The 21226-nt window shown below is 41.8% G+C and overlaps 1 protein-coding gene across 4 annotated transcripts in view; it reads right to left on the bottom strand.

The window, feature by feature from the left end:
- LOC310994755 (mediator of RNA polymerase II transcription subunit 13-like) overlaps nucleotides 1–21226 on the bottom strand; it is a 78180-nt gene that overhangs the window by 43788 nt on the left and 13166 nt on the right. For all 4 annotated transcript variants that reach the window (XM_083983557.1, XM_083983558.1, XM_083983559.1 and 1 more), the window contains exon 2: nucleotides 17142–17379. In XM_083983557.1, coding sequence (XP_083839683.1) covers nucleotides 17142–17379 — 238 coding nt within the window. The remainder of the gene's footprint in view (nucleotides 1–17141; nucleotides 17380–21226) is intronic.

Raw genomic sequence — 21226 nt, 5'->3', positions numbered from 1 at the left:
GCTAATCCCAACCACCGCCAGCCCCCCAAAACAGCAGGAATGGTGATCCTGCTACAGAGGGCATGCATGCTCACCAGCACCGAGCATGACGTGAGGAGGCTGTTGAGTGAATCCAGAACGGCATACAGCCCACAAGGGCATCCCAGGGCATGTCCTAAAATCATGTGGCAACCAGCTTGTGCCAGTTCTCACCAAGCGTTCAACCTCTCCCACACACAAAAAAAACACAACCCCTACCTGTCTGACAACTTTCTAATGTTATCCTTGCTCCAAAATCCTGGTCTTTCTCAGTTACATCTTTGCCTTTAACACTGTTGTTACCTCGGAACACGGCGACCTGGGGCTGAACTCTTCCATCTTCCTTCGGTGTGGTGCTGACAAAGCAAACTAGAGAAGGAAACCCAACATCCTCCTCGATCACCTTCACCGCTGCAGTACCTGTATAACCAGCAACCGCGTGACCGGTTTGGTTTATCGATGGCACGGCCTGATTAGCAACAACAAGAAGCGGTGCTACATGGGAGAGAAGTTGGCCTTGTGGTCTCATGGCAAACACTTCTCCCTGAGAGTTGAAAAGGCAAAGGATCAAACCAGACGGACAGTCGGCTTCTGGCTCTACCTGAACTCAGGACGTTTTACACAAACACTATCCCAAATGTCACCTGGACCATGGCTTGTTATCAGTACTGAGCAGGAGAAACTAAATGAGCATTAAACAGATAAATGACCTGAAAAACACCTGATAGACAAACACGTTCCGTCCATATATTTACATTTACAGTTGTACACTTAATAGGAACTCATAGCACACTAATTAATACATAATAGCATACAGATACATATTTCTCATACACTTTTATACTACGTGTCATATTTGTATTACACTTATTGACATGCCTAACTTCCTCAAATCATGTCACTGCTGTTTATGTGAAAAATTTTAACTTTTCAACTTGAGAGAGCAACAGAGTGAAGACAACTAAGCTATGTACAGCAGTGGTGCTGCGTGTTGTGGTCACACTTTAAACCGTCAGCCAAATTCACACCACAGAGGAGTCTGGACATACCGCTTGTTTGTTTACTGCTGCAGGAACAAAATGTTCAAGCCACCAATCTATTGTAATGAGCACGTCAGATAAATAAGTTAGTCATTATTCAGTGTTTTAGTCATGTTTTCTTCATTATCTAACCGCACCAATAGTTGTATACTGAACCAGTTTGTATACAGACTTTGATTGTCTATATTTACATAATTGAGTTTGTATGATTTAAATTTACTTGCCATTATAGCTCAGATTTAAATGAAAATGTGTCCAATCCAAGCAGAAAAACACACCAGTGTAATGTGTGGGAATCTCTCAGAAATGATCATTTCTGCTTTTGGCTATACAGCGTCTCATTATCCCAGTTTTTATGACAAAATTCTTCGGACCTCTGCCATTCGAGCCAGAACTGTGGTTACGGAAGATTAAAGATAAAAAGACACAGATGATGAAAGTACCACTCATTGTTAAAGGAAAAAGGAAAGAGTGTGGGAATTTAGGTTTCACTGGCATCACCAGGCTGTGATTTTAATCCCAGCCGGTTACAACAGCAGACAGCAATGCAAAAGACAACATTAAAAAAAGAAGGAAGAGAAAAAAAAAAGCTTCACAGAATGAGACAAACTACTAAAAGTGTATTCAGTGCTCTGGCCTGTGTTTAAGTTCAGCCTGTTGAGTGAAAAAAATGTGACTGAACACATTCCTGATGGAGGCGACATGTCAACGTGTTGGAGTCTTTCAGTATCCAAAAATGTAATTTTCATAATTGCTAATTGTTTCAACAAACAGCTGTAGCCCCCGTAGGAGAATAGCTGGCTATTGTGGACACATTGATTGTGTGGTTACTGCAACAAAATCAGCATTTCTATGCTGGTGATAAAAAACGCCAGGGGAAAAAATCAATTTGGCCGTTGTAGTCACTTGATGCAGGCTGTGAGGCCTCACAAACTGCAGATATCAAAGGCAACTGGCCCGTCTTCAAAACGGAGGATGGAAGGAGACAACAACAGCATTCATCCCGTTTAATCCTCCATCATTTATTTAAAAATATATGTATATATAGCTTCATTTTTTTGATGTTAAACAAATTTGGCTTTAGTCTGCGCATCATAATTCTCATGTCCTGGAGCAAAATAAACCCAATCTTAAAGTCAGGCTGGAATAAGAAATAAGAAATAAGAGAGAAGGCTATTTTTATTTAGAGCCAACACGTTTTTTTGTTGTTTGTTTGTTCTTGCTTTTAAGCTCAAAGTGTTCTTTTGTCTTTGATGTTTTGTTTCGTCTTTTTTATTTTTTTTTTGACATGCACTTTTAACTGCTGAAAGCTACGTTCAAAAAGTGCTGCATACATAACTAATACTGGATCTACTGGATACTATCACATGATGGCATATAGTCAAGCCAAGTCAATTTTATGTATGTAGCTCAAAATCAAAAAAACTGCCTCAAAGGGCTCCACAGTCTCGGCATGATACCTCCTGTGCTCAGACAAGGGAAGCCAAATAAGGAGAGGAAAGTGAATAAAATAAATATTTGCCTGCGTATACAGTGTAAGTTACTATTTTTCTTATACTCTGATCACAGCGAAGAGTCAGGTTGCTTTGGTGCTCTGCACTCCCTGCACTCCCATGCTTTTAAATTTTCATCGCACATAGGTTATTGTGGGCGACGGTGTCAGATAAATAACTAAAATGCACTTGCTCTCGCACTGGAAATGTAAAAATGGAAGTGCACTGTGGCTGTCAGCCACGGGCAGCGTTAATATCGGCTCACGATCACCTGTACAGTGCGTGTGTAATGTCGATCCGTTATGCATCGCAGACGCACCACAGACAAGTGAGTGATTCCTGTATAAGCACAAACACATTTCTGTTTATTGTGCTTCCAAATCATCCCATAAAGAGCTGTTATAGTTCTCCTCTTTTTTCATTTATTTATTTATTTTTTGCTTACTTAACACGAAACACAGCAGCTGAACAAAGCCGCCTCTGTATGGAGCCGCAGCGGTAAAATACACAAGAAAAATACATAAACAGAGTCTATTTGTATTTAGAGGTTTTTCTATAAACCTATGTTCAACATAAGCACAAGATTGTTCATGTTCTCCGAGGCAAAACAGAAGGGTCACACTTTTTTCTTTCGTTTCCTTTCCCTTCCTCATTCTTCCCTCCACCCTCCATCTCACAGTTTGCCCCACCCCTTCACTATGTTTCCCACATTTTCACTTAGATTCATTCCCTCACAGCACTCTCTTCTTCATCTTCTCTTGTCTATCCTATGCATCCCTCTCTCTGTCGCTCATTTTGTCTCCCCATCCAGTTCTCTCTCTAAAACACACACACAAACACACACACACACACACACACACACACACACACACACAAAGCTCTCATTCTTTCAGTTTGTGGCTTTTCTTTCAAAACTGAAAGCTTGCGAAGGAAAAACGTACACCCCCACCCCTTCTCCGTGCAGCTGGGAAACTTCACCCCTACCATCTCATCTCTCTCTCTTTAACACACGCACACACACACACACACATACACACAAACACGGTGAAGGGTCAGGAGGTCACAGGCCACGCCCTGACAGCCCACAAGGGGTGGAGAGAAGGAGGAGGAGGGAAGGTAATCAGAGATTCTCCGTCCTTCCCCACAAATTTACAGACAAGTAAACATGACTGAGGCAATTTTTTCCTCACTTCTCAGTCTGCTTCCTCCATTCCTCGTTTCCTCGCTCACTTTTCCTCCCCCTCTCCCTCCATGGGTTTCTGCCTCAGTCTGTCTAGGCAAAGTCAGAGGAAAAAGGTTTCCCCCCCTCACCAAACTCTGAAGATTTTTGTTTCTTTCATCTCTTGCACTGTGAATTTGAAAGTGAATATGTAACGGCTCCCTCTACGTTTGTCCATCCCCCGTCAAACAGACGTATAGCCCCGAGAACAGGCTGAGAGGAATGAGATGAGAAAGATGTGAACAGGAGGTGTGAAGTGACCAGTTTTTCTAAATAAGTGTTGTTTTTTCTGGCAGGAAGGCAAATAAGAAAATAAAAGAAACATGTGCAGAACACCGCACCAACTGCACATCCAAGTGCCCAAAGAGAAATCGCAGATGTTCGTCTCTCTCTCCAAACAAACCACTTCTTTTCTTCTTTCTGAGGCATGAATTCCCATCACACACACACACACACACACACACAGACACACACACACCCCTCCCCTTCTCCCTCTCTCACTACATGTATCTCTCCCTTGTCCTTCCCCTCCCTCTTCTTCTTCCCACTCTTCCCGCCCCTCCTCCCCTTCATGTTTTCTTTTTTTTTTTTTTTGCTATCATGGAATCGCCGCTTTCCACATGTGACTCACTTTTTCACCAGCCAAAGCCAGACAGGAAAAAAAGTCAAATGCTTGTGTCTTCACTCTCTCTCTCCCTCTCTCTTCTCTCTCTCTCTCTCTCTCTCTCCCTCTGACTCTGTGTTGTCCCTCTCAGTAGGTGAAGCAGCATTCCTTCAGGGGGCTCTTATAACCTCCATAGGTCCCCCCCTTTCAGCGAGGTTGTTCCCTATTGAGACGTGTGTCAGCCGGCGACCTAGTTCCCCGATTCAAGCAAAAATTGGGAGGCTAATTATTCATTCCCTCTGTTTGAGTTTTGCTTCGGAGAGCTGTTCCTAAGACAAACCCTGGAGGAATAAAGAGAAGGAGTAGGCCTTGATTGGCAACTGCACACCCCACCCCCACCCCCATCTTCCCCCCCTCCTTCCCCACCTTTTATTTGCCAAGGAACTGAGCGTGCTCGCAGGCATTCGCCACCCGAACATCACAGAGAGCCACCCCAAAAACAAGGGAGGAAAGAAGAAAAGAAATAAATAAAGCACAACAAAGCCTGAAAAGAGGAGGAGTAGCAGGAGGAGGGGGGAGGTGGGGGGGTTGGAGAGAGAGGGCTGGAAGAGGCGAGCGTCAGAGGAAAGAATGAGTGCCAAGTAAAACTTGTTGACACAGAAAAGGGGCTCGAGAGTCATTTTAGATCAGGGCTACACTTTTTTTTTCCTTATTACAGTAAAACCAGATTAATAAAGAAAAAAAAAGCTCATCTAACATTTTAGTTAGAATTAAATGTCATCGTTGCTCACCTCACCTCACTGTAGGCTTTGTCTTTACACTTCTAATTCCCCTCTCAAAAGAAAAGGGACACATCTTGATGCAAAACACGACACAATGATATTAAGGAATCTGTAGAGAAGGCCAGTAATGAAGAATATGATCTTAACACTATATGAAAATAATACTCTCAGGTTGTGTTGGTAATGATTAATTTTTCTCTTATGAAAAATGTCTCTTTACATTCACAGAGATAGGCCACTTTCTCTTTCATGGAGTCTCTTTTACTCACTTCCTGCCTGCTTTATTTTTTACCCTAATTGACCCGTGTGGCCCTTGTCTTGTTAATCTTTAATGCCTTTCATCCAGTTTCTATTCTCCAATTTATGACTACAACTCATAACCTTAAGAGGCTTCCTAATGAAACCCGTGTGGAAAGAGAATCGCCGCTTTCACCCACATTATCAGGTCAGAAACACACTTTTCCTGTCTGCGCGCTGGCACCTGTTCGCGGCGGCGGCGGCAGCATTCGACATGCATCCTGGGAGGATCGGTTCGACGTGTTTGCACACCCCTCAACACTTTTGCTGTGCATGCAGAGATCGTATTGGCACGGAGCTGAGCACGGGGGAGCAATGCTGTAAGCTCCTGTAACATAGCCTGTGACAAGTTCTCCTCTTCACTTGTTAATTTGCCACTGTACGGTATCATTATGATGATGCTGGTAACAATGGCTTGGGTAGGTGGGGGAGAGACAGACGAAGAATGGGGTGAAAAAAAATAAGAGAAAGAGAAGTAAAGGGGAGGGGGAAGACAGATTATAAAACACACCCTCAGATCTTAAATCATTTTCATATTGTCGCGGAGATGGGAAGAATAAAACCTCAAAGGATGGATTTCACAGCACAAGTATATTTAGTATAGCTGCTCGCTCTCATCATCAAAATGATCAGGTGGTTACGGGCTCACAGTAAATCATGAAGAGCCAGCCACTTTAGGATCACCAGTTAGAATCCAGGCTGCGATAATCACAGAGGTGAAATGGACACCGGTGTCCATTCACTTAACAACTGCTGCTGAGATGCACTTCAGCAAAAACACTTAATCCGTCACTGATTCATGGAGGGCCATAAGTAGAGAAGTGTGGCTGCACTGCACCAGGGATGATAACGCTATTAGGTGGATAGGTGTAAATATCTGTCATTGTATGGGCCGGCTGCTATAAGCTGCACACCTACACTAAAAAGTCTGCACTAGAAAAATGACAGTTTAAGAAAAAAAGACATTATACAAATAATAATTTGACTATTTGGGCTATACAGTTATTTGCTTTGCTGTTTAGGGTGAAATGATAAAGATTGATATCCCTCATTGTTTCTTACTTATGCGGTTAAGCTAGCAGCAGATTAGCTTTGCTTAGCATACAGAATGGAAAAGCATTAAAACATACTAGCTGTAGCCTATAATAATGATGTTTTTTGATAATCAAATAAACACCCTTCATAAAGGCCCGACTTGTTTATTTGTCATTGTGACTAAGAAACAAGCTGATAACATTTTACTCAGTTTGCTTTGTTCTTTTGTGACACAGTGGAGTAACAAGCAGAAACATTTTTAGCTGCTGCCGTCCTCTGCGTGCAGGCTCAGTGGCAGTCACAGTCCAGCCTCTTTGAAACGTGGAAGCAGCACATAATTTGAACAAATCAAGCACAAGCACTTATCTGATGCAGGCATCGCACTTTCTCAATGAGGTACATGAAACACTCCTCATGTCAGGAATTCACACTGCACTTGCACACAGTGGGGAAAGTACCCTCGATGACACCACCAACATGCTCCGAGTGTAAAAATGCAAATGTGAAATAAGACCGGGTTTTGATCCTGTTTTGAATAGTTAAGAGTCACAGAGATATGTTCCTAAAATAAACAGTAGAGCATATTAATATCTGTGCATCCTCTCGCCAGCAGATCCATAACGGCGATAACCTCAATCTAACCTGTATTTCTGAAGCAGGTGGCAAGTGGTGAAGAGGGTTTGTCTCCACAGGCCAGATTATGAGTTCACAGCCAGACGTGGACAGATGGAGGCAGAGGTTAGCCCTCCCTCCTACGCTCTGTTACGCGCACACACACACACACATTTGGCAACCATTTTTTCACAGGACAATTACCTTGCGACCTCTGCCAACGCTCTCACTCTCTCTCTCTGTCCCTCTCTCTCTCACACACACTCACACACACTCACACACATTCTTGGCCAATTACGGACACACACAAGAAATGATAACAGTCGCAGCAGAGCCACACACACACACACACACACACAAACCTGTCATGGCGTGAATGCGTACACACTCCACAGCCCCTCCAGTTCCACAAAATATGGCAACCAGCTCTGTTTCTGAAGGGCACTGCACCCAGCTGCAGCTTTCCAACATGCACAGAAGACAGACAAACCGAGACTCTCCCCACACATTTGGCAGAGATTGTTTTTTTTGTTGTTGTTGCTGTTTTTTGTTGTTGTTGTTTTTTTTGCCTTGTTTAAACCCAGCGCCTGAAGTCATGTCCAATTCGCTCTCTCTCTCTCCCGCAATCTCTCTCTCTCTCTGTTCTGTTAATTCCATTATCTCTGATTATTTTCTCATAAGCATTGCTGCTCTAATCCACTTGTTGGTCACATATCTTTGTTGCAGCAGCCAACCATTGAGCTGATAATGGATATGCACAACCCAGGTTTTTAATTCACTCCTATCTCGCTTTGCTCTTACATCCACTGGTAACTGTGATGGCAGCACAAATACACTGGATGATGGAAAATCATTTCAAAGTAAGATAATGACTAAAAAAAAAAAAAAAGCTTTGCAGGTGAATTTTTTCTCTGGGAATGTAAAGCCATGCATTCACAATGCGGTGTTTACCCATCTCTCCACTGCCTTGTATCTACCGTGCTATTTAGTTTGCAGTCTTTAAGATCATTGTTTTGAATTAAATATGCACATAATTTCTCAGAGACAGTGTGGTTAAGACTCCCATCTCTGGAACAACATTCACCCCCAGCTAGGATTGATTCCAGTCAGTTTTTTTTTCTGCTGGATTTCCCCTACTTTGTATTCCTCTCAGTTTTACTACAGTTTCAAGAAAGGAGAAGAAAACTGAGGGTGGTGGAAGGCTCTCTCTTGGTGCAAAGGACGTATGTACTTTGTGTATTTATTTCAAATGGAGGTCTTACTGTAATATAAGGGGAATGCAAATATCTTAAATGTTTTGAAAAGAATATTTATCTGGCACGAATCTGATTGGGCTGCACACGATGAATATTTCAGCACCCTTGCATGAAATTATTCTGATCTTCCAGCATAGATAAATGCTGCTACATGTCGTTAAGTGGAAGGCCCTCTAACTCTTCCTCCTGCTCCTGCTTTCACCTTGACCACATGCTGTTTTGGTGGCGCACAGGAGCACCGCCTATGGTGTTATCAAAGTCATCAGCCCTCAGTTTTCTGCTGTACAAACTCCCTCTGACTAGATAGCGCTACACCCACACGCTCATCAGCGAATCCAAAAAAAAGAATCTGCCCTATTATGGTCCTCTTGTGTCATCGTAAATTGAGCGTGTTTGTGGGCTGACAAAACAAACTGACATTTCCATTTTGGTGATCCAGATCATGGTTTTGTTTGGGGGGTAATTTATGATGAATAACTTCAGATTCATAAATCACCAACCCACGGTAAAGGCTGCAAGGTTGAGTGACCACACGGTGCATGTACTGTAACACTTATTACTCAGTCCTCATATTTGACAAAGGGCATCTGCAAATTTAATGAAGCCCACATTTGAGATTCTAACACATTTTTTCAACTATTGGGACAGGAAACAATACAAAAAGAGCACATTAAATTAAAAAAGGTGCTTCAATAACCAAACTCCTTGAAAAGAATAACACACTGAGAGAAAGAAACATTTTAACTCTACTGGGCAACTAACCATTACACCTGCATATCTCATTTTCTTTGAGGCTGAATAGGTTTTGATAATTTATGAATCTCCTGAAATCCTGGAATAAAGGCTGGGATGAAGGGAGAGGAAAGTTAAGAGGTTTATCTATTAAAAAAAAAAAAAGAAGAAGAAGAAAAAAAGGAGATAGATAGAGACAGAGGTATGACTCAGATGTATGTTTTTTGAAGTTGTTATGGAGGAGAAATAATGGCTCATCTACCTCAGGTGGGAAAGTCATTCCTCCACAGGGAAGAAAGGAGACTGCAAGGCCAGTGCAGGGAAAGGGGTAAATAATTGGACAATTGTACCAGAAGAAAAAGAGCATGGACAGGAGTCTAGGTCATGACATGAAAGTAGGACTTTTGTTTTTATAGTCTGTGTGTGTCTGTGTGTGTACCGCCGTGTGCACAGTGTAGGAGCAATTTTGCAGCAGAAATTTGGGGACACTTAGAACTATTCTGGTGGCAGCTTCAGAAGCTGGTGGTACTGTGTGCAGCTATGGTCTGATTTGGGAGATGCGGTGGGTTCAGATTACTGCTGTGAGGTGGGGTTCCCACAGCAGTTTGTTATCAAAGTCACTGCAGTGTTGTCAGTATTGATGGGGGGGGGGGGCTGGGGAGGTCTTTCACTGGGCTTGCCCAAAGAAACACAGCAGCACTGCCTTGTCAAGGTTGAGCTTAAGGTGGTGGACAAGCATTCGACTGGAGATGTCAGGGAGGCAAGAACAGATGAAAACCACTCGGCTGAGGATGAAACTTTATCAGAGCCCATGTGTCATATTCCCAGCTGTCAGAGAGCAGAGTGTAAAAGGCAGAGGGTTGCTAGTCTCAGGGCAGAAGAAAAAAGAAACTGTAGTTGTGTGAAGACAGGTCCAATATAAAGTCTAGACGAGAAGAGGGGAAGCCCAGGTAGTAAACCCTGGGGAATCCCACTGGAGAAAGTATACAGTAAAAATGGAGGACCTCTCTTGCAGTCAATTAGGTTCTCATCAATAATTTAGAAATCAACACCTAAGTAAAAACAGAACAAAGACAGGAGGCATTATAGAAAATTATTGTTTTGTCCTACAGCTTTATCCAACAGTGAATTGTCCATATATTTCAACATACACTGCTTATGTTTGTCTAAAGGGGCCAAAACTGATTTTAAAACTGACTGTAAACCGCATCACCTTCATGTGATGAAGCCATGTACAAAAGCAAATGCACACTGAGGTGTTTTGGGTACTTTCCGAGAATGAGGCTCCACTCCTCATTTCAGACACTCTGCACTGTCCAATGTGATCTGTTGGCAGTAATGTTAACACTGTGCCATCAAATTTCCATTTGGCGTAATAGGTTTAGGACGAATTGTAAACAGAGCCAAACCTTCTCTCTGCCTACGCTCCACTGTTTTTATTTTCAACCTGGATAAAATATATTTTTACTTTGAAGGCTCAGTGGACTATTATCATTTGGCCTCATGTGCCAGCCTCTCTGGTTGCTATGATGTGGTTGCTGACTGTGTGTCTGTACGCAGCCGGCTGTGACTAAAGCCTTGTTTACAGCGGACACGACTCAGACACATTTTTTAGTCATTCGTCTCCCAGAACAGAAACACCTTAAGTTTGACCAGCAGTGCCCTCTGCATCAGCCTTTCACAGGTTCCTGCTGCATCATCCTCACACACACACACACACACACACACACACACACAAACACACATGTGCAGATATAATAACTTTAATAATAGCTGCAGAGCCAGAGCAGTGACATAAAAGACTCGCTGGGTTGTTTCATTGGAACAAAGCAGTCATTAACGTTACTGCTGACACCTGTGCTTTTCCTGCTATGACAAGTCAGAACTATCTGCCGTGAAAAGACCTACACACCTACTTCAACAAGGCAATAAATTGTTCTTTATACCACAGTTGTCACAGCGTCAAAGCAATGAATGAATAGCACGTCGTGTAAAATGCTGTGGGTCCAGTATAGCCAGTACTGTAACTAATTACATTATATTCTGAAAGGCAATCATCACTGCAGGGATATTGGCTTTGTAACAACTGCTCAAAACTCAGCTTGGAAACAGAAAGTAAATAAGTAAAATAGTAAAAAACAAAATAATAATAATATTACTATATTGTACAACTGTACAATACTATTAAAAACCAATGTGACAGAATCACAGTTGGACTTAAGTAGATAAACTGTAAACTACTGTATTTTAGTAGTAGGTCCAGTGACACTGAGTACTTATATGTACTGGTCTATCCATACTTATATGAATTACAGAATGTGTACACACACAACACACACACACACCCATCAACTGTACTCAGTGGTTTGTATCTTCTTCAATGAGTGCTAATATTGTAATAATGGTGCTTTTATAATTAGCTCATTGTGCTGTTTAGATACTCAAATAATTGATGCTGCGTGTGTGTGCATTGTGATGACACTGCAGTGGATGACTATACAGTCTTTGTATGTCTGTGTATATGTGAGTCACAGCATGTGTATGCACGTGTGTTCATTATGTACATGTGTGTTTACATGTCTCTACATGACAGCCTGCATAAGTGCATGTGCGCGTGTGTGCATGTGTGGGTGTGTGTGTTCGTATTTATGAGTCATGTCCAAAATATGTCACTTTCTCTCTGGCAGTGCTGGCAACATGCTGATGATTCAGCCCATTCAACACATTAATCCTGTTTCCTCAGCCCTGAATCTGGTTTAATATGCTGTATATATTACAGACCAATGCCATTTAATTTTAAGAAAGCTCACTACCATGTGTTGTACATGATGTTTAAACACTTGTCACTGAACCAAAGACAATATCAGAGAGAGCTGCAGTACAATGAGAGAGCAGCAGCAGAGAGGTAACACTAGATCATAGCTGCTCACACTGCTGGCACTATCTCAAAGGCATGATTTATTTAGACTAAACCTGTGGTGCAAAGATTCATCACCTTCAAACAATATCAAGACGTTCACATTCAACACTGCAGTCACCCTGTAGGATTCACAGCTTCATCAGAATCGCCACCGCATGCATTTTTTTTCTTTTTGTGTGTGTCTGTGTGTTCTTTACTTGCAAAAGCGTGTGATCATTATACAAAAACAAATGCCCTTAGAAAAGTCGGCCAAAGCTCCCCCCATCACCTTAGATCAAATGGTCCGCTTAGTGGCACTGAAAAGTGAGCAGTTAGCGGGACAGTGGGAGCAGGAGAGGCGTTTGTCTCTATAACAGGATGAGCTCATATTAGTGGCCAGCAGCCGGCCAAATGCAGTTTGGTCAAACACTTATCTTCCCCTCTTGTCTGACTGTGTAAACATGTTAATCTGTTTGCATGAATAATAATAACCAACCAAATATGTTAGTGCATCTGATGTTTTCATTCTCTAGCACCACTGATGGTCACTGCAGCGTTGCAGTGCTGCCACGCTGTGCATACAGTTAGTCGTCATGTGTAACCTGAGAGCAGCTCATTTAAATCATATCTTTAAATTTTAATGAAACTCCAATGAGGAAGTTGTTAAAAGGTGGTTGCCCAGCACTTTGTTTGACTGGCACAGTCAGGGACCTGTGCAGTTCTGGGTAATTTCTTAGCAGCTTTTTTTTGTGTAACGCTGAGGGAACAAAAAAAAACATCTGTCAGCGCCCTTTATCACCGTTCTTGGGAAAATACCGCAGTGGCAATTTAGGAGTTCTACATAAGTGAGAAAAGGGAAATGTTGGATAACTTCTGAATGATTTAAATGGGCAGCTTAACATTCTGGGAAATACTTTCATTTCCTAGAAGTCAAATTAGACGTCTGCTTGGCACATAACCTCCCATAAAACCATAACCTGTCGCTTTTACAGAGCAGCAGCAATAAAGGGGAAAAGACTGTCACTATATGAACTGAGCTGAGTTTGGTTTTTGACCTGGATTAACTATTACAATATGTCAAGTCTGTCAAAGTCACACGCTGGGCAAATGACAAACAGTTATGTCATTAAATCATTATAATGTTATTCTAATATATCATTTCTTTACAATAATCTTTACTCAGGTCCTAGATGAACTTTTCCCACCTGTTGGCGTTCAGGCTCTGTGGGTAAACACAAGACTCCCCACAGTTTCACAGGTCACAACACTTTTTATTGTTTATATCTTTCTAATAGCTACCAGCAGGTATCCTGGAAAATAATAAATGGAGTCTAAATATAATTAAGCTCAATTTTTCTACATTATTTCACTTTAAAAAAAAACATAAATAACTGTTTAATGAGGTTGTTTCCTGAGCCTGTGTATTTGTGTGGTGCAAATTGCCATCCTGGTTCTACAGTAGTTCAACCTCACGATGTACTTTGTTTACAATGATCAGAAACTGTGATTAAAGCATTTTACTGTAAAATTGTATGCTGACGCCTTAACCTATTGTTGTGTAAGGGATGTTAAGCAACTTCCTCTTCGTAACTATTACGTACGTAGCAAACGTAGGTTCAGAATACTCATCCATTCACTGCTCAGCTGGCAGACGACACTCGGAGCCACCTAGGCAGATAATTTAACACACGCCAATCCACACGCACTGCTGTAATATTTTCAATATGACTCGAAACATAATTAACCTGCTGATTATTCACACTAAATATGCCTGACAAGCTGACAGCTTTAGCTGTTCTGTCAAATGTGTGTAAATCAGCATTTCTGTACGGATGAGTGTCTCCATTGTCAGAATAAAAACATGTTGGTTTTTCTTTTGTTACATGGCGCTGGCAAGTACTGGCTTCTTAGTATATCAAACCCACAAACCTCCTGATGTGATGAACTGACAACAATGAAAAGCAACTGCTCGTCATATAGGCTACTGTCTTTTACCACAAGACTGTCACTTTGCCGGAAAAACAGCATCAGTCTACTGTTCTTCCGTATTTAGGGGATTTTTCTATGTAAATGTTTAAAAATTTGAACAATTTTTAGCCAAAGTTGATGTGAAATGAATTTACCTCTTCTCTTTATTTATTTTCACAAATACCGGTAGTTCAGAACCATAAGAGCCAAATTCAAAGTTTATTTATTCCACATGAAACCACTTAGGTAGATTTAGCCACAGTATTTGATTTTATATTGTATCTCAGGTTAAAGTGGATCCTGATGTGTTCAGAAAACAATCCAGTACACCAATAGATTTTCTTTTTTTCCTTTTTCCTTTTTTTTTCTTTTAGTAATGACCAGGTCAGTCAAAGAACAAGCCCAACAAGGATCGGACAAATCGAGAGGAAAGGAGGGACAAATCTCCTGAGGAACAGCCTGACACAGGTGAGAGACGAAAGAGAAGGTCAAGGCAACATGAGGGGGAGAACTACAGAGGAGAGAAGTCTAACACATGAAACATCCCCACAGTGAACAGAAACTCAGGTGAGCAGCTCCTTTAACACTTAGCGAAACACCGATATTCCCCGTGTTACAACTGATTCTAATTTGGAGAAAATCCAGCTTCACTTTAATTATCAATTATCAAGTGCTATTTTCGGTGCTGAATAGCAGTCGACAGGGAGACATGTGAGATCTTGTAGAAGTAAAGAAGTCTTATTATCATAATCATATGCAGCAGGCGAGTGTGTGTGTGTGTGTGTGTGCTGAGGAGGTGCAGACTACTATTTCTCCTACAGAGCCTAACGAGTAGCTATAATGTCAAAGTAGTAATAATACTGATGGGAAAAAGACGTACAACAAGTAGCTGTTTGATTTTTAAATAATGCTCTTTATCTTTTACTGTGAGTGAGCCAGACAGTTGTAAATGATTAGTCAACGCCTGAGGTATCACTTATTTGTTTGAGCAAAAATGTCAATTATGCTGGCAGCTTCTGCGACACAAGAGCACACTGCTCTTCATGTGATGGGAACTGAATATTTTTGGGCTTCGGACCATCCGTCTGACAATTGATGACTTAATTGTGAAGATAATAACTTTGATAATGACAATAATCAACAGCTGCGGCATTGAATCGTGATGGTTTTACTGGTTTCTGTTGAACTTTATTACTCAAAGACGCTGACTTGACAAAGACAATTTCCCACTCTGCATTTCTAAAATCGAGTCTTGAAGACAAATATCTCGTTAGCGCTCACTGTGGATGAATGGTCTTTCACACCACAAGCAATGCTGCCTAATCAATACTCTGGCTATAAAATGTAATTAAATAGGCTAAGATTATTATTAACTTAATTAGAGCTCATTGTACTACACGAATGGAGTCGTAATTGATAGTTTAGCTCATGATTAGCCACTTGCTGGCTAATGGTGAGGTAATGTTAATATGTCACACTGTTACATGTTGTTCTATGGCTGAATGCCACCGCCACACTGACCGTGAGCTCTACACTATTGAACCACATCAAAACGACCTTGTCACATGAATCATGTAAAGACAGTATATAAACCCACCAAGTCCTCCAATATGAGTAATTGTAAAGGTGTTTTTTATATTATTTTTTTCAGTCCTCTGACACAAGCTGTACCGCAGTTGTCATGGTTGCCATAATAAACACATAGAGAGTGGCGAACCACACTAAAAACAACATGGTCGGGTTTTGGAAGAGATCGTGATCATGAGCTAAAATAAATAGGCAACTTCCTCAACATTTAGATGATCTGCGTTGTCATGGTTACTGTAATAACAACATAGTTAACTCGAAACCGGTGAAGGCCCGAGGATAAAAAGCAAATTAAAACTGCTGGTTTCATCTCTCTTAATACTACGTGACCACACTTCTGCCTCTGCTCCTGTCATAATGAAACTGTGGCCACTCAACAACACGACATAACTGTAGGTCATAATAACCCCGCTGCACAAACAACCTATGGACTCTTTTTTAAAAGAGGACAGTCTCATATATTCATGTAAATTATCACCTGAACACACGGAGGGATGTGAAAATATATAAAGTAGAAAAATGCTGAGGAGATGCAGTGAAAAAAGAAGAGTTACCTCAGCCGACGTTTATGATGCAAACATAACTCAATTGAAGTGTACAGTGTATTTTTCTCCATTACAAATGCTTGAGCAGTCTGAGTAAAGGACTCCCCCCCCTTCCAACAGCAGGAAGAACATCTGTCAAATATCTACCGCAGTGCCTGAAAGGCCTTTTCACATCAAGTCAGCTTTAACAGGTAACTGAAGACTGAATTTCCCTCTATCGCTTCAACCTCTCCATCCAATTCCCCTGCTTTTTTTCTTCCTCCTGACTGTTGTTCTGCTAAACCAAACCTGATATAATCCCTCTACTGTTTCCTCCTCTCGCCGTCTTCCCGAGGCTTAGTCGATATGTTAGACTTCTACACACGTGCGCAGCGAGATAATGCAAATGTTTCTATAAATAGGGACAATAGTGCTGACAGAAGCACTCTCTAAAGTGAGATATCTCAGTGTAATTTTCACACACACGCGCACGGAGAGTAAATACTGGCGAGAAAAATCTACCCTATTGCCGTGCGCTTCATCACAGTGATAGTCCTGAAGCAGCATATAAATACGTGGGCAAACACACTCCAGATATGTTCTATATGAGGCTCACATATGAGGCTGCTCCACACCAAACAGATCAATGTACCCTACAACGTCTTCGACAAACAGCACACGGCTTCAATCTGCAGCTTGAATTTACATAATACTGAACTCTGCACTAGGATAGACAATACACCTCATGTACAACACACACAGGGCGCTGCTTTACTACACAATTCACATTTATCTGCAACTTGTACAACTCCAAGTCATGCTGTATAGTTGCAACACATTTCATAACATAAAATCTGCTGAAACAATGAGAGTTGTAACTGTTGTTACTCCTCTGTATAATCCAGTGCAGCAGCTATAAAAATAAAAACGATGGAGTCTGTGGGAGCTTCTTCTAACCTGAACTTTCAGAGCATAAACACAGGCTAAGGTGAAGTGGAAAAATAATTGAGATTGATAGAACAGCGAAGCCACACTCATCCTTCATGTCTTTTTGTTGTCTTTCTCCCCCTCTCACCTTCCAGCTCATGATGGATGACGTCGGAGAGGTTGGGCTCTTCGCCCCACCAGAAGATCCACAGCTCCTTGGCGTCGGGCTTGATCTTGCGCCGCCACACGCACAGCAGGTTGGCCTGCACGCAGCGCATGAAGCTGCGCAGGACCGGGTCGTCCTGGGCCGGGGCCGAGATCACCGGACCGTACTCCCCACCGCCGCGGAAGCTGTAGCAGCGCCATTTAATGCCCGTCAACTCCGCCTAGGAGAGGAGAGAGAGAGAGAGAGTGATGATGAGAAGATTGCGGCAGTAAGCAGCCCATTAAACAAGCTCAAAATTAGTAACACAGCTTTGTGCACTGACTAATAAAGTCAATTCCCTCTGTCTTCAGTTCAAACATGACTAAATCTAACGTAAATGCTTTAAACACTTAGCTGATTCACTGATTCAAGCCAATTCATTAATCTGCATTCATTTTTCAAGATAAAAACACTGAATATCTTTTCAGTTCTCACTTCCCTAATTTGAGGATTTGCAGCGTTTTTTTTTGTTTGTTTGTTTTTTCTCTCTTCATCATCAATGTAAATTTAGCATCTTTGGTTTTTGTTTGGGTTTTGATCTCTGAAATCATTATCTGGGACATTTATAGACCAAACAAATAATCCTTTAGTCAAGAAAATAATCAGCAGATTAATTTGTAAATGAAAATAATCACCAGATACAACCATGAAATCATTTATCATTGTATATTTCTTAATAATTGTTACTCAAGGAGCTTATGAGGCATTTGTAGTTGTATTTGAGAACATCACTTGTTTAATTGCATGCCCTATATCTTCATATATGAAAGACATGGAGTTAAATAAATATCTACATCTATTTAAAGGTGACATTGAGCAACTGTTTAGCATAAAACTGATGCATAGTGCAGTGTTAACCACGAAAAACTGCACTGCAGTGTATATACATACAGTAGGTATTGTGTTTCCCATAAAAGACCATCAGACGAATGCTGATTCGATCAATAACTAGACAGACGGTGTCCAATTTTGTTATATTTTCAGCAGCTTCCTGTTTACGCTGCTTTGATTCCCGTGTTAACGTTTGAGTACATTTAATGCCTCCCCGTTGTGTCGTTACAACTGTATTTAACTTATACCTCCACTCACTACGGCTGTAAAGATACGATAAAGAGTGTGTGTGTGCCTGCATGTGTGTGTGTAGCTACTGCAGAGAGAAGAAGTGGAGAATGACAGCGAGACATAAAGGATGGCCTTGAGTGAAATACGGGGAATGAACTACTACGGGAGAGACAGCATTGAAATATAGAGGAAGCTATAAGAGCGAGAGAGACATGAGAAGAGGAAATAGTGTCGGGGTCAGTGGTTGGAGCCCAGCCCAGCAACTGACATCTTCTCCATTTAATCTAATGGGATGATACGTGTTTATGTTGCCTATCACACACTTGCGCGTGGAGGCTCCGTGCCATGATGCATTTACAGTTAGTGCTGAGCCAGACGAATACAAAAATTCAACGTTTGTTTGGTGCATGAATGAATGAGAGGCGTTCACAAAGACGCCGCTTAACAGGACGGAGATTCTCTCAGCCAGTCTCTGCTACCCTTCTCTCCTGTGTTCACCCAGCTGTGAGGATCATGTTTGGCACATCGGCCCAGGCACCAAGCCATCCAAGACCAGCTGAGAGGGGAGGAAAAAAATACTGATCCATTATAACACAGAGAGAGACAGGTAAGAGAGGAGCTGCTCGCAGCAAATTAAAGCCTGCAGTGTCTTTGAGTGGACAAAGAAAAGGAGGCTCCACAGCTTTGATGATGGTGGAGAGAGGAGCTGATGGTGCTTGTGTGTGTTTTCAGCAGGTGTGTGGAAGTGCAGCAGGCATGTGTCCGTGTCGGGAGCCGAAATCAAGCCAAATTCATGCATCTCAGGGATCCCGCTTGTGCACTACAAAAGACATGATCAGCACATACGCTGCAGCATCTTGCCAGTGAACGCATGCACTGAGGTATGAACGTGACCCCCAGGAACATCCACGACTTCAGAACGCACCCATAATTACAAGCATGTCCCTCCTGTAATGACAGTGTGTGTAATGGGAGATATAAACATTGGCGCTGTGATAAGCCAAGCCCTAAAATTAGCCATGACAAGGTCAAGGATGCTGTTTCTCCCAAAGCAAAGAGGAAGACATCTGCTTGCACTGCCTCGTCACTCCCAGTCAATGTCAAAAGTTCCTTCACTGTTTGACACAGCTGTCTGCTGCTACTGAATCAGGAGCGGAGAGGAGGAGATGAGGAGAAGTGAAATGTCAGGAAGTGTATTCACAATAGAAGCACACCAGTTGTTTGTCTTATTCGACAAACACAAGATTCCCCACACAGACATGTTTTAGGATATTTTAAAAATAGCTTGTGCAATATGATTTTTTGCACAAAGTAAATGGATAAATAAATTAACCACTTCACAAGTTTGAAGCTGTATCTGTAGTTTTGTGAGGCTGCACTGAGGCTAAATGCTAATGTCAACATGCTATTGTTTCGCATGTTCATATTAATATTTAAGAAGGTTAGCATGCAAATATTTATCTCATTAGTTATGCAGGTATTTAATCACATATTTACAGTAAGTACTTGCTAAAGACGGTGTGTATCCTATGGGAACTATAAAGGCTGTGGATTGTATGACTGATTGATTGATAATTATATCTATAGATCCATGCTGTTAGAGTGGCTAAACAATCTTTACAAATATACAAATATATATTCATTGAAAAACTGAAAATCTATGTAGAAATAAAATAATATTCAAGGTGAGAACAGGGGAATTAAACCTTGAGCAGATGAATGTTATGCCACATCATTCTGCAGGCAAAATGGGGACACTCACATGACTGATAACGAGTTGTATTTCCTAATGAACTCTTTCACTTAATGGCCAAAGGCTGCACTGTGTCTTCCCCCTGAGCCCAAACACAGGTGCAGCATTTTTTTTTTTTTTTGGACCATGTGAAAAGCACAAGCCAAACACCCTGCTGAACTCCTGTGGAGGATTAGCTGTGGCACAGTTGCAGGAAGAGGAACAGGGCCACAGTCACATGCTCGCAGGCAGTTCCAAACACATGCCTGCACACACACATCACACATGGCAGTTGTGATGATGTGCAGAGCAGACGTGCTCTAAAACACTGACATGCATCAGGAGGCCGACATATTTTCAGGCTGATGTCCAGTTATTTTTCAGCGATGACAGACTTAGATCTGCCTGTCTCGCTCGCTGTGTATTTTAGCGATTGTTTCTGCTCTGTATGTGCACATGCATCCATGTATGTGTGCTTTAGTGTCTGCTTGTATATTAGGGCTGCACTCTTACTGATTGTGCTCTGGATTGCTTCAATTTCTCAACGCACTTCACCTTCACTATCAGCCCACAGAGGTCGGAGTAATACCGGTGCTAACAAACAGGCAGCTCTCATCTTTGTATGAATAAGTTATCGCTTGTAACAGGGAAGAGGAAGCAGAGAAAAGCTGTCAAGCACGTCGAGCAGATGCAACGTTGGTGACAAATCAGTGCTGTGAATAAAATCATAAGAGCTTCCCACCATCCAAACCTTACACCCACCATAAAAACTTAATTGCATCGTGGCTATAGTCTTAATATATTTGGCTTTAAACTTGCATTACAGAGATAGAATAGATTTGTGTTGAGCTATCAAACAACCAGAGGATAAATTATATCACGCACTGGCTGTAAACGATCGATTTTAGGCAGTAGATATAGTTGCTGATGATGGTGCATTTGGTTGGGCTTACAGTATGTCTATCTGTCAAGATAACAGGTAAAGAGCAGAGCAGCGATGTTTCTGAAGCAGCAAATTCTTCGACAACCTTAGAGCAAAGCAACAGTTATTCCAGGTAGCTATCTCCGTCTCTTTTAAAAACTACCACAGGGGCTAAAAAGGCGAGGGGGGTCAGGGAAAAGATGGCGGATTTTGTTTCACTGTCAATAAAACCTGCACTCAGCCGAGCCCCTTGTTCTCCAGGTTGGCCGGTTCAATTTCTGATGGAGCACAGGACCAAAAACAAGAGTTTTT

Source organism: Trachurus trachurus (genome assembly GCF_905171665.1).
Source record: "Trachurus trachurus genome assembly, chromosome: 12".
Classification (NCBI taxonomy): domain Eukaryota; kingdom Metazoa; phylum Chordata; class Actinopteri; order Carangiformes; family Carangidae; genus Trachurus; species Trachurus trachurus.
This window is presented reverse-complemented; position numbering and strand designations above follow the sequence as displayed.